At 37.9% G+C, this 13953-nt stretch overlaps 1 protein-coding gene across 2 annotated transcripts; it reads left to right on the plus strand.

Moving 5' to 3' along the window:
* Window positions 1-286: 286 nt before the first annotated feature.
* Window positions 287-13953, plus strand: fam83c (family with sequence similarity 83 member C). 2 transcript variants are annotated; one of them, XM_053497665.1, is made up of 5 exons: window positions 287-478; window positions 622-1155; window positions 4363-4530; window positions 4951-5075; window positions 12426-13953. In XM_053497665.1, the coding sequence occupies exons 2-5, from the start codon at window positions 667-669 to the stop codon at window positions 13360-13362; spliced, it is 1719 nt and encodes a 572-aa protein (XP_053353640.1). In that variant the 5' UTR covers window positions 287-478; window positions 622-666; the 3' UTR covers window positions 13363-13953. The 2 variants fall into 2 exon arrangements, with proteins under 2 accessions (XP_053353640.1, XP_053353639.1); XM_053497664.1 differs by having other exon boundaries at window positions 287-1155.

Consider the following 13953-nt stretch of genomic DNA (forward strand, 5'->3'; position numbering starts at 1 on the left):
ACAACATTGGAAATACCACATCATATTACGCATGCTATCGTCTTATTAAAGTCCATGATAAAGGATTTGTCATAAACTTAGATATCCAAGTCTGGTAAAACGTTAACGCATGCGCAGCTCAAATCTGACAGGATAGATACACACACACACACACACACAGGGGCTGCCGTTTTGTTTGTTTTTTTAACCCTCCTTCTTGTCAAGGCGCTGTGTTTCCGTGTCACGTGACCGGTATTCCAAGCAGCGCGAAAAGCAGATGGTAATTATGAAAACTAACATGACAGGGAGTGTCTGTTTCGCTGGGGTGTGTTTTTTGAGTGTTCTGTAATTCGTCGCTTTTTTGCATGTGTATTTTGTGTAAAACGAAGAGTTTGCATTGGCTAGGACACGAGCGTAGGTTTACTTGTTTGCTACCTTTCTGGGTCATGTGACTAGGAGGCGGGTTCAACAAGGCTCTGACTCGACAGGTAGGAACAAGGTGAGTGAAGAACGTGAAAAAGCGTACTCGTTGAGAAATTAAAAAAAAAAAAAGACGACCGCTCTTCTTGCCATGACTGAAAGCAGCTACACTTGACTTACTGCTGACTGAACACTTGTTACCGGGTATTGTGTTTAAAACAGGACACTGAGGCAGGACGAGCGCGACTTTTCCCGACCACCAGAGCGATGTTGAACCCTTTGAGCAGCGGGCGCAAAGCGCAGGGAAAGCTTGCGACGCGCCTGGAGGAGGTAAAGAACCCATGGCGGCCCGTTTCCACGTTAGTTCTGAGCCATAACGAAGCGGCGCGTCTGGCCACGGACGCCCTTCTCGAGTTCGGAGAGAAGGAATACCGCCGGGTTTTGACGGAGGAGAAAGAGATCAGCTTTCTTTCCGCGCAGGAGATTCGCTACATTACCGAGCATCAGGCTAAGACTGAGAATCCCGAGAACGGCTCTAATGGACTGGGAGACTTTGGGGAAGGAGACACGGTTTCAGAGCTCACTTCGGGAACTTATTTCCCCATGATGTCAGATGAAGAGCCGCCCATGCTGGAGCTCGGCTGGCCCGAAGTGCCCAACCGCCCTGGGCCAAGCGAGACCCAGATCTACTTCCAAAGAGACAAGTCGCAAAACTTCAAAGACTTGGTTCGATCGTTAATCAGTAAAGCAAAAAAGGTAAGAAACATACATTGTGCATAATAATGTGTACCATGAAACACTTTTAATTCTTCACATAATTAATATTGAGTTTATAATAAAATATGATTAAAAAAAGAACCATAAATCCTTAGATTAGAAATCCAATTTTTGTAACCAATCTAAACTGAACTATAAAGTTCATATAGTGAGTTAGTATTGGGGAGAGTGAGGCAAGTTGCCACATTAGTAAGTTTTCTCTCTTCATCCCCCCAACATCAGTGCTGTGTTCTGGGGACAATTTCATGCTCACATGGTCATAGTCATACAGTAGATAAATAAGTGCCACATCATTTGATTGAAATGTAAGTACATGTAAGCTTGTAAGTGTTTGAAGATCCAATCAGTGAAGAGAACGTCATGCAAGAGTGCTTATGAAAACCAAAGAAATGATCTAAGATGTTGTAACATTTAAGGTGTGTTGATTGATTCACAGTGTAAACTCTGGCGTTAAGTAAAAAGATAATAATAAATAAAAAGATAAAAGCAGGGAACAATGGTGTAGGTGTTACCCATGATGAGATAAGTGTGCACATGTACCTTAACAAATAGCACTATATCTGTTTGTAACTACTAGCCCTGGTCATAGTTAGTCTAATCTGTGATGAGCAAAACATCAAATTAACATTACTTATCATCTGAAAATAAAAAGGCTTTGTAAGATGTGAATGTTAGATGAATGGATAGAAGGAAGGACGAACAGACAGACATACAGACAAACAAATAGACAGATAAATAAAGTACTTTATTAATCTCAAAGAAATTGTTACAGCAGCCAGTTCACAAATTATCAAAACAAAAGAGACTAAGTATATGGAAGTACAGATTACCTAACAGTTGTTTGTTTATTTATAATTTTGGCTGTATGTAGAAAAGGGTAATTTTTTCCTGAGTTAGATTTGAGCCACACATTTGAAGTTCCTCTGTAGCCATGGTATACTTATATATATAAAATTTGCTTAAAAATAGTTTGCAACATGGTACTAACTACTGGAACTTATACTAGTAATAATGAGATTGTATATGGATTATTCTATAAATATTTACTATATACAGAATAATACTCTTCTGACATTATACATTTACTAATCATACAGCACAGTAAATGTGTTTTTGTTAACATACTAGATTCACATGCTATTGTGTGAGGCAGTATATTCACACAATATAGACAATACACGCAAGGATGCCTAAAGACTTGCCTTGTCTCACATACACTAAAAAAAAATTCTAGACTGATGGTATGCTTAGTCTTTGAACTACTGAACCAGGATGTATTTATGGATAGACACTCTATATTGTGTGAGGCAGTATACGCATACAATAGAGACAATACACACAAGGACACCTAAAGATTTGTCACTTCTCACATACACCACAAAAAAAAGAGTTTTAGACTGATGTTTTTTTTTTTTTTTGGGACTTTGTCAATAAATACATCCTGGTTCATTATGTCAGACACTTCAAAGCATTCCTGTTAATCGCTGTGTAAGCAATATGACTTCCTTTAGATCTGCTTCATTGTGTTTTTGTTAGTTTTTTTCAATTCATCACTTTTATTTGGGTTTGAATTTAAATATTGAGGAATCAATCAGAAATCAATGAGATATCACTCACTCATTGTCTATGCCGCTTAATCCTGTATACAAGGTTGCGAAGGGCCTGGACAGGGTGTCAATTTATCGCAGGACACACACACACACACACACACACACACACACTACAGGCGATTGGGAAAAGCCAGTTAGCCTAATCTGCATGTCTTTAGACTGTGGAAGGAAACCAGAGTACCCAGGGAAAGCCCACCAAGCACGGAGAGAACATGCAAAATCCATGCATCCCTGGTTGGGAATTGAACCCGGACCCTGAAGGTGCTAGGTGACAGTGCTAACCACTAAGCCCCCGTGCCGCCAATGAGAAATCGATTAAAAATAAAATAAATACATATGAACTGGAGAATTCATTCTTTGATTTAGCAAGGACTTTATTACAGTATTATGTGCAGCATGACAAAATGCAACACTGTGCCCCTTCTTAATCAGTGTAGATGCTCATTGTTTACTACACCAAACCTGTACTGTGTGTCATTATATAATTGTTTGCCCAAAAGTGATGATATGATACATATACTTTACTTATTCCGTGATTTGTAAATTCTGATAAAAACATAGCATTTGAAACAGTGGGGCTTACAGTATGTAGGTCAAGAACGTGGTGATTTGCTTTGGGATCCCTGATATGAAAAAAAATAATAATAATAATTTAAAAGAAAATGTGGTTTGTGAGTTCATTTGTGAGTTCAGCCACAATGTTATCTGCAAGTAGGCTTAGTAGGCTTTTAAATTGGTAACTTTAAAATAGGTATTGGTTGCATGTTAGTAAGTTGTTGTTAGTAAGTTGTTGTTAGTAAGTTGTTTGTTTGTTGTTTGTAATCTTTACTGTATTGTGTAGTTTCTGTGCACTCTGCATTCTTACATTTTCTGTTACTCATTATATTACTTCAATAAAACAATGTCCATGTCTATCTAATCAATCCACCATGCATTATAGACCCAGGAAGTATATAAAGTGATAAACTATGGTTGAATCATGATGGGCCTTTAGAAGAATAATGGACTGTACTAAATAGTACAGTATTTATTAGAGGTGTAAATGTTTGCAAAAGTCATAGTTCGGTATTTACTTTGATTTTGAAGTCACAATTTTTCTAATACAGTCAATTGAAAATAGACATGACATTTCTTTACTTTCTTTAGAATTGCAAACATATAAACTTGTTTATAAATTCAGTGGCAAAGTGGTCATAATTTTGGGAACACGAGTGCATACTTTTATTTAAAAAAAAAGAAGAAGAAACAGTAGTAAACACCATGGAATTATTTTCTAATACTAAAAGTTTCACTGCCTTTGTTTTATCCACCTGTGTTTATCCATTGCTACTGTAGGTCAGTGAAAAGCCAAACCTTTTTTCAAACAGGAGATATGACCTGGCATTAAGCAATATAGATTATGAAAGATCACAAGTAGTTTGTGTTTTGAATGATTTAATTGACTTTCTTGTGCTGAGCAATTAAGCCACTTAGTTGCTTGGTTCATGCTTCATGATTGAATCAGAAAGAAAACTGCATACTTTTACATCCCCTGCATTTATTGTGGTGCATTCTGTATATTTCTGTATGTTCCTAGGTCATTGCCTTGGTCATGGACATTTTCACTGATGTGGACTTATTCTGTGATTTGCTTGAAGCCTCCCTCAAGCGCAAGGTTCCTGTGTACATTCTGATTGAGGAGAAGAATCTCAGTTATTTCACTGACATGTGCAATACACTAGACATCCAGCAGTCACACTTAAATGTAAGTCTAGATTTTGTCAATGAGATTTAAATGCATTAATTAGTTGCAGGTTTTATTATTTTATTATCGTATATTTTATTATTTTAATCTCTATGCAAATATTTAGAAACAATTGGAAAGGTGGTCTTGTTAGCATTAGTCATGCTATACAGCAAAAGTGGAGAAGAAAGAATGAAAGGATGTATTTTGGTGTAAATGTACTTCATCAGTTGAAGTCTGTTGTATTAGTACAATACATCAAACAGTCTGCTGTAAAAAGATTTCAAGGTGAATTGTAGTAGACCTTGCGTCATACACTCAGCCTGAGATGCCCAATGTGACCTTTTGTGGTGGATTTATAATGCAGTACTCTATGAAGTGATGTACAGCAATTAAAATAACAAATACGGAGCACTAAGTTAATGTAATTACACTCCACAGAATATGCGGATACGAAGTGTATGTGGAGACACATATTGCACCAAAAGTGGGAAGAAATTTACAGGGCAAGTGCAGGAAAAATTCATGATCATTGACTGCGAGGAAGTAATAGCTGGATCCTACAGGTAAGTCTTCCTTAATTAAATTAAGTATATGTTAACTTATATTATACTGTATTACATCTCAATAACATTATAATAATGTTAAACAGAATCAAGCTTTGGTTTACCTTCTTTAGCATCTTTACCAAGTATTATCATTTTTAAAATAGAAACGATCTGGTGTTGTGACTTCAAAGTCATATTACTGAGTAGTCATGTTACATGTCACTTTTCTGTTCAGATTGCTACTAGATTGTTTTTAGAAACCTGACAAAGGTCTGTGAGGAAATGAAAGGGTGTGAGCGGAACTTTACTTGACCTAATAAGTATGTGTGGATTTAAGAGCTTAACCATGAAAAGAGGACAAGTTGGCAACTCCCAGGTCCAATGAGCAACCTACTGTGGTCTTATTTCTTTCTGTCACTGTGGTCAATATACAATAATTGTGACTTTGAAACTAGTACCAGTAATGTATTTAAAAATCAATACCAAATTGTCACGAAGGCAGTAAAAATGCAGTCAATACAGTTTGCTTAGAACATTCAAAACAGTTCTTATTTACATTAAGTCTTTTTTTTTAAACTACATGGGTTACACTACTTGCTTTACATGTTTTAATTTTATATTTTTGTTCGATATTGCAGAGTTTATTTAAATTCTGGTTAAAGGTATGTCTACCTTTACAGTAGTAGTATTGCTTTTAAGGAATGCTTCTTATTTTCACATTTAATACATAAAACGTTATGTGCTGGATTACATTAAATAACAAAATGCATTTTTAATGTGCAGCTGTGTCGTTAGGTGCTATAGTGTGTTCATTGTCTTAATAGTTGTGTTAATTGCTCTGTCCTAACAATTCTTTTTTTTTTTTCTTTTTTTTTTACCCGGTAATGCGTAAAGCTTAAAAAGCTGGCATTTCACGTGTCTCAAATGCAGCAGATGATAGCCTCTAACTGAATTTTCATTTTTATTTGGAATTTACTTCTTAAATTCTAAACAGTGGTGTAGTGGTTAGCACTGTCTCCTTGCACCTTCAGGGTCCAGGTTCAATTCCCAGCCAGGCTAGATTCCTGTCTCTGTGTGCATTAAGTTGCATGTTTTTCCCGTGCTTGGTGGATTTCCTCCGGGTACTCTGGTTTCCTCCCACAGTCCAAAGATATGCAGGTTAGGCTAATTGGCATTTACAAATTGCCCATTGTGTGTGAGTGTGTGTATGTGTGTGTGCCCTGCGATGGATTGACACCCTGTCCAGGGTGTACCCTGCCTTTTGCCCTAAGCCTCCTGGGATAGGCTCCAGGTCCTCGCGACCCTGAATACAGAATAAAGTGGTATAGAAGATGAGTGAGAGTGAGTAAGAACTTGGAAAAAGTCATGTAACAATTTTGCACAAAAATGTTAGTGGATGAGGTCAATTATACTTTTTATGGGGGAAAAATGAAAATTGAAATTGGCAAAAATTGGTATTGTTATACTTAAAATAATATACATTTGGAAAGTGGTATTGGACAGGTAAATTACAGTTGGTGAATGTTAATCAAAAATAATTGAATTAGAAGAAGCATAGAGTTTTAAGTAATAGTTTCTGAAAGTCTTGGTTTATTGTTGAGTGCAAAACGTTTACATATTGGGTGATGTTTATTTATATGAGGAGAAAGTAATAGTCCACATAGTCACTACACATGGGCTTAATTTTTTTAATTTGATAAATTTGTGCTACAAAATCTGTGTATGTACAGTTTTATGTGCTCTCCTTTATACCAACATGTATAATATTGATTATCAGTTATAAACCAATAAACTGGTTGCAGGATCATGGGCATATACTGTATATACCCATGTCTTTAAGACCAATGCTAGCCTGCCTGGACCAATCCCACAGAAGAACCAATGCAACATCAATCACAGAAAAAAGTCAATGCTGGCCACAATAGAAAAGCGTCAGAACATCCAGTAGCTTTTACTGGTTTGTCTTTTATTGGGTTTATGTTAAATTTTCATTGTTTCCTGTAATAGATGCTACTTTGTACTTCTGAATTTCATATGCGAAAGAAGTATATAAATTTCCTAACACCTGACATTTACATACATTGTTGGCCAAAAAAGGGGTTTCCAAACATGCTCACTAATGTATGACATCAGCCCCTGAAAGTTAAAATACTTGTTGTTATTTTTGGTTGTTAAAACAACATGCTTTGAGTTAATGCTGGGAGATTTGTGCGATTAATTAAAATAAATGTTTTAACACACTTTTCAAATGTTCTGATCTTGATTGTGCATTTTTATATATAATCTTTAAAAGATTATGTCAATTGAAAAACCAATACAAGGTTAAATGGAGCCTTTTACATAAAATGTGAATAACAATAATAATAATAATAATAATAAAATAGCATTAGGTCCTAAAGCACTGTGTCAAGAAAAGTGTTATGACACATTTCTATGGGAACCAACATTAACCCTTTCAGCAATTTGAGCTGCAGGAGCTTGTGTATTTTATCAGATTGAAACATAATCAATAGTATATTATCATATAATATAGTATAATCAAATTAAAACAAACAAGGCTTTAAATATTTCACTTTACATGTAATTAATCTACGATATATTAACATTTTAAATAAACCTTTCACAATATAAATTTTTTATGTTTCAAAGTGTTTGAATATCTCAATTGTTTGCAGTACTCACTATAGATAGTGCTGTTACTATTTTTCCAGAATCAATCCAAAAAAATAATAATAACAAATTTCAATTTTAGTATGTCAAAATCTGAAGAGCCAAAAGCAGAATGACAACTGTTTAAAATCAAGATTATACTTTTGACAATATTGCCCAGCTCTAGTCAAAATACACACTACAGTAGTTGATCAATTGGAATGGTTATTACCGTCGCGCTCACCGCCGCGTGAAAACGTCAGCGGCCAAAATAAATTAGTTGCATTTCAAAGTCATTCGTAAAATGGCCGCCAGGTGGCGCAAAGTGACATTTTCGCTCGTTGCCGTAAATACAACAGTGACCGTTATACAGCGTATCTCTGTATCTGTTTATTGTTATTTAAGTTCTGGATTATTTCAGGTACTTTAAACACATTGTTGGGTTGCTCATGTTGGCTCATATGAGATGTAGTTTACAAATGAACACCTGGTTGGGTTATTTTGACCCAACAACTGGTTTATTCATTATTCTTTCCTTTCTCCAAATATCAGCCGGCAGAATGTTTGAAATATTACTGTTATTGTGTCACAGGTGTAGTTTTAAGAGTTGTTTAGGCAGGAATGCGTGTGTATACAGCTCAAAACCTCCATCAGTTGTTAAAGATAGCGGCTATTTAGAAAAAATGCCCAGTGATTTCTGAGCTTCAGGAAATCTCCCGGCGCTCTGCGCATAACACCGGGCCAACTCATGTCGGAAAGAATTTATAAACGGTTTCTAAACGTGGGCTATTGTTTTTTTTTTTTTACTTATAGTATTTGTTAATTTAATTTAAATGAGGTTTGGGCTCAGGACTTCAGAATCGTGATTCTCCTCTTTAATTTACTCCATAGTTTTAATCAGCGCTCAGCCGCATGCATTAAGTTTTCCAGAGCGCACCGGCAGAAGTAGACTAATGATTATGAACGCGTCGGGAAAACAGCAAGCAGACTTAAAAAAAAACGTTTGCGTTCATTTTCTGACGCGCTCAAGTTCACCAAAAACAATACAGAGCAGCACAGCTTACAACACTTACAAAATCACAACACTTACAAAATCACAACGTTTTTTCGTTATTGTGAGTGCGCTTAAATAAAAGTTAAGTCTTATAAAGGCTGTATGTAGTCTTATATAGTTTTATTATATAGTTTTTGCACATTAATCTGACAGCAGTTTTTTCAGCCTGTCACGGCGTGCGCCCAAATCAATATCGCTCCTCGCTCACTAGTTAGGCGGCCTCCCCTTCAGACATGCGAAGCAGCGGGACCGCAGAATTACACATGACTGGTGAGCTATCGTTACTATGGTTGCCCGGGCTTGCACCCCGCGCTATAAAATACTCGGGGTTTGTTGGGCTACAGTGGATTTTACTACGCGCTGTGTATGCAGCGCGCGTGCAACAACGCGGAAGTGCGGCATGCAAGCAGGGCAAATGGAACGCGCCCCGGTGACTTCAAAGGAGCGAGAGGTGGGAGGGGGCCATCCGCGGAGAGCAGAGTCAGCGCGAGCAGACGGATGGCCATTGCACTCACACCGCGTAGTAAAATCCACTGTAACCCAACAAACCCCAATCATCACCAGCCGTGCCTTATTCCGTCATGTCATGTGGGCATTATAAGCTTTGTATTGAAAACTTCTAACTAAAAAGTGGCAGCTGGCACGCCTAAAAATAGACGCAGGTTATTTTTTTTAAAGTCTAAATAAAAACCCTCCGATTTAATTTCCTATAGTCTAACCAGCGCTCAACCGCACGCATAGTTTTCCCGAGCGCGAGGAATTTTTTTGTGCTAAATAATGTTTATGCAGTATAAGAATTCCTATTAATCCTGGGTTGTTCTTTTAGTGTCACTATAGTGCTTTACAATGCCAGACAACATTCAAATACAAATGATTCACCCTCCCCAGGTGTGAATCGGCTGTTCTCACCTATACATTCAGAGAAACTGTAATGGACCTCTCCACACTTTAAAAACCACTTGAATCTGAGGCTCTTCTGGAGACTTTCAGTGATTTCAATTTGTGTAATTTTAATCTCCTGGATTCTAGATTCTAAAGTTGACATTGTTACCTTTTTTAATCATTGGAATGAAAGAACTTGTTATTTTCCTTATGATAGCATAAATTGCATTGTTTTTAATCAGTCTATACACAATAATATTATTTGGTATTTATTTATTTTTTTTTTTTTTAAACGGGTATGGGGGCTATCTTGGTTCATTAATCTCCGTGCCTGGTTTAGTATTCAGTGCGCATCTGTTATATTACAACTATCATAACACTCAAATACCTTTTATTGGGGGTTAAGTGACTGATGTGCCTAACATTTTTCAGCTGAGCCTTTGTTTCACTGAATAATCAACCACCGCGACACCCCGCTCTCTCTCTCACACACACACACACACACAGAGCCGAACAAATCATTAGCACGTCCCTCCCCCAAACAGCACAGACATTTACTTACACCTGAACTGAGTTGTTTGAGTAACATGGGTCGAACCCGTTACAAATCATAACAGTCTACTGCATTTCATTCTTATAATAACGCAAAAACACAAGCGGGGCGGAATGACCGACATCAGCTGACGCAGTAGAACGTCCTAACACTGTTTTAATTGTATGGTAATTTATTTCAGTTAATAAATCTACTATAAATTTAAAGAACACAAGAAATAAGATGACACAAATCCATACACGCTTTTTTTCTAATTACAAGTGATAGAATCAAAAGGCTCACTGTGTTAACATTTATTGTGCTTAAATTTGATCCTAATAAGATTTGATTTAATTTAAATTTTAGAACAGTGGCAGCTGGAACACCTAAAACAGATGCAGGATTATTTTTTTATAATCTAAATAAAAATGCTTTTTTAAACGTGGGCTATTGTTATTTACATGCAATATTTGTTAATTTAATTTAAATGGGGTTTGGTCTCCGGAATGTTGAGCATCAGGATCCTCTTCTTTACTTTCCTATGTAGAATCAGCGCTTAATCGCATGCATTAAGTTTTGTAAATTCGTTTAATGTTTAATAGTAAATAATGACCCCCGTTGCGCTGTACCACCGCTCGGAAAACCTTATGAAATACAAGTTTAGGACAATTATGATGATCTGCCACGGCGTGCGCGTGTGATGGGTGTACGCCCAAATCTACTATAACTACTCCCTCACTCCGTAGGCTCCCTGAATAGGCAGCAAAGGGACGGGAGCCGCCTATTTGTGCCGGCTGGCGATAATTAACGTTAATATGATCTCGGGCTTGCTCCGCATTATAAAAGCAAGGCGCGGAGGTTTGTCTGAGGTCTGGGAAGTACGTGATGTAATGGAGAATATGAAAGAAGCATGTCAGTGGGGAGATGTGACGCGCCCCAGGGACTTTAAACAGGGGCACTAGAATTCCGCCCTTTGATCTCCGCGCTGAGGACAGCGCGAGAAAGAGCTGCGCGAGCTCCCGCGGCATCTTCACTCCCGCACCGTGCCCGCCCTCGCAGCCCCGCTGCCGAAGAGGAAAAGTGTGGTTAGGTTTTTGCGTCAGCGAGAACTCGCGCCGGCCATCGACAGCGGGAGAAGCGCCGTCACGAGGGAGCGTGCAGGAGCGCTGCCTCCGCGTGCTCAGTTCTGCCACTCGCACCAACACTTATCGTCAGCTGTGTGCCCGCATGCCAGTGTGGCACAGCCCCCGGAACTGCACATGCACAACCTTTATCCCATTCTTTCCATTCTCCCTCCTTCAACACTTTCCTTCCCCATTTTACCTAAATAAATGACCCTTTTCCCGTAAGACCTCGCCTCGTGTCCGTGCTTTATGGTGCCGCCCGTGCAACATGGGTCGAACCCGTTACAGATCATAACAGTCTACTGCATTTCATTCTTATAATAACGCACAAACACAAGCGGGGCTGAATGACCAACATCAGCTGACGCAGTAGAACGTCCTGACAATGTTATAATTTTTATGGTCATTTATTTTAGTTAATAAATCTACTATAAATTTAAAGAACACAAGATATAAGACGACACAAAACCCTACACGCGTCTTTACACGTGATAAAATTTAAAGGCTCACTGTGTTAACATTTATTTTGTTTAAATTTGATCCTAATAAGATTTAATTTAATTTAAATTCTACATTTGTATCGTCATTTTAGTTCTGTGATTATAAATTTGTTTAACTACAATGTTTTACTTGATTTTATCCGCTACTACGTGCAGTTCTAAAACTCCGTGTCTCATTAATCCAGCAGAGAATGAACTAAGGCATGAGGCGTCAGTCTGTAGTTATATAGCGCCACTCAACGGTAAAAGCCAGCAAACGCACAAAGCCAAACGGTACCGCCGAGCGCGGCGACGGTAGGACCTACAGTCCGATTGATTAACCACTGTATGCTTCACTCTTTAAAGCCATTTATTGTAGCTGCTTGTGATTGGCTTAACTTTTGTCATTAGGCCACAGTGAATAATGACCACTGAGCAAAGGGGAATATTGGCCAGTGTTCTTTGTTCTTGCCCTTAATCAATTTTCCTACCAGAATCCATTGGTGCTAAACATCTAAATTTTTCACTTAAAAATTTTTTTTTTCTTTTTCTTTTCCTGTTTATATGGTCTAAATAAGCTACATTGCATATTGGTGAACAAATGATTGTGGATTTATTAACTTTTTTAATTTTTTTTTTTTTTTGTAGTTTTACCTGGCTGTCTGCGCAGGTACACAGCAACATGATTTTGCACTTTTCAGGACGCATTGCTGAAAGCTTTGATCGGGAATTCCGTTGCCTCTATGCAGACTCTCAAATTATTGAGCAGTTCCATAATCCTGATGAGGAAGGTCTTCCCTATTACAGTTACCACACAGGGCCTAACATGGACTTTTTTCACGACAGAGGAAATAAAGAAAGGGAGAAGGTTTGCTCAGAAAACTCCAGTAGCCAGTCCAGCAACAGTGTCTCCAGCATTAAAGCAGCTCCAAACCAAACTCCTCAGGTCTACAAGGTCACCCAGGACAAGAAGGACGCTGGCACAATCAAGAGTTCAGAGAAGCAGGGTGTTCCAAATCCAGGAATTCATATGCCTCATGGAAGTTACATGGGCAGAGGATCCCACAATGATTCCCTACAGAATCCAGCATTGGAATGTTCAACGTCTGGAGTGGAATGGGTCAAAGCAGGAGGCTTCCAAACTAGTCTTTCAGGACCAACATCCAGATTTCAAGCCCTGGATCTCCATGATCAAAAGAACTTTCACACTTCTGCCACAGCACAACCAAATCCTCTAATGGAGAGCAAAACACCCAAAGTACGCAGTCCTACCAATCCTTTTTTTAACAAATTCAGTGACCTATTCTCAACAGTCAAAGAAAAGGACCCCTATGTGTTATATAAACCCACTCCATATAGTACAGCTTTTGGGGGTCCAGATCTCTCACAAAATGAGCCTGAAAGTAGTCAAAGTCCTCCTCCACCTGGACCTTTGCCCAAGGAACGAATAGGCCATGATGTCAAAATTACCCGTGGGGATGGGAAACGCATGACGTTAGGACATAGCAAATTGGACCTGGTCAACCAGTACAACAAGATGAAATCAAAGCAGATCTATAGCCGATTTGAACTGAAAAACAATTGACATTAATATGGTGTCATTTAGTTAATATAGGTTTTATTATGATACCTTTTGGGCAAAAAAAAAAATTTCTAGTGTATTGTGTGCTTTTTGTACACCCCAGAAGGGAAAAAAAGCTCTTTGTTGGTAGCCTGTAAACTTTAACAGTTTTCTTATTATCAAGTTTACGATTTACACTTAATGCTGTATAATTAAGTGCCCTGTACAGTATATATATACAAGAGACTGGTGTATGGCATTACTTAAGTGGTAGGTTTTTTGACATTCAGGTGCTGTTTTATTAATACTTTCTGTAATTCTTGTGACAAGCACAGATGATGGTAGAAAAATATAAAAAGTATTAGCTTTTTAACTAATCTCTTAAAGAAAGGTATTTAAGTCAAGCAGTACTTTCTTTTACTTGGGAGATTTAATTCCCAATTTTTAGTCTTCCAGATGTTTATATGTGTTTACAGTATATTAGCCATCCTGAAGCTTGTCCTGCATCTGTATGTTTTTGTTCACCATGCTTCTGCCACTTAATTGTATATTTAAGAAACTCCATGAATGAAAACGTGTTTCATATGGTTTCTATTAAAGCGGATGGTAAATTAA

This window comes from Clarias gariepinus, chromosome 6 (genome assembly GCF_024256425.1).
Source record: "Clarias gariepinus isolate MV-2021 ecotype Netherlands chromosome 6, CGAR_prim_01v2, whole genome shotgun sequence".
In the NCBI taxonomy this organism is placed as follows: domain Eukaryota; kingdom Metazoa; phylum Chordata; class Actinopteri; order Siluriformes; family Clariidae; genus Clarias; species Clarias gariepinus.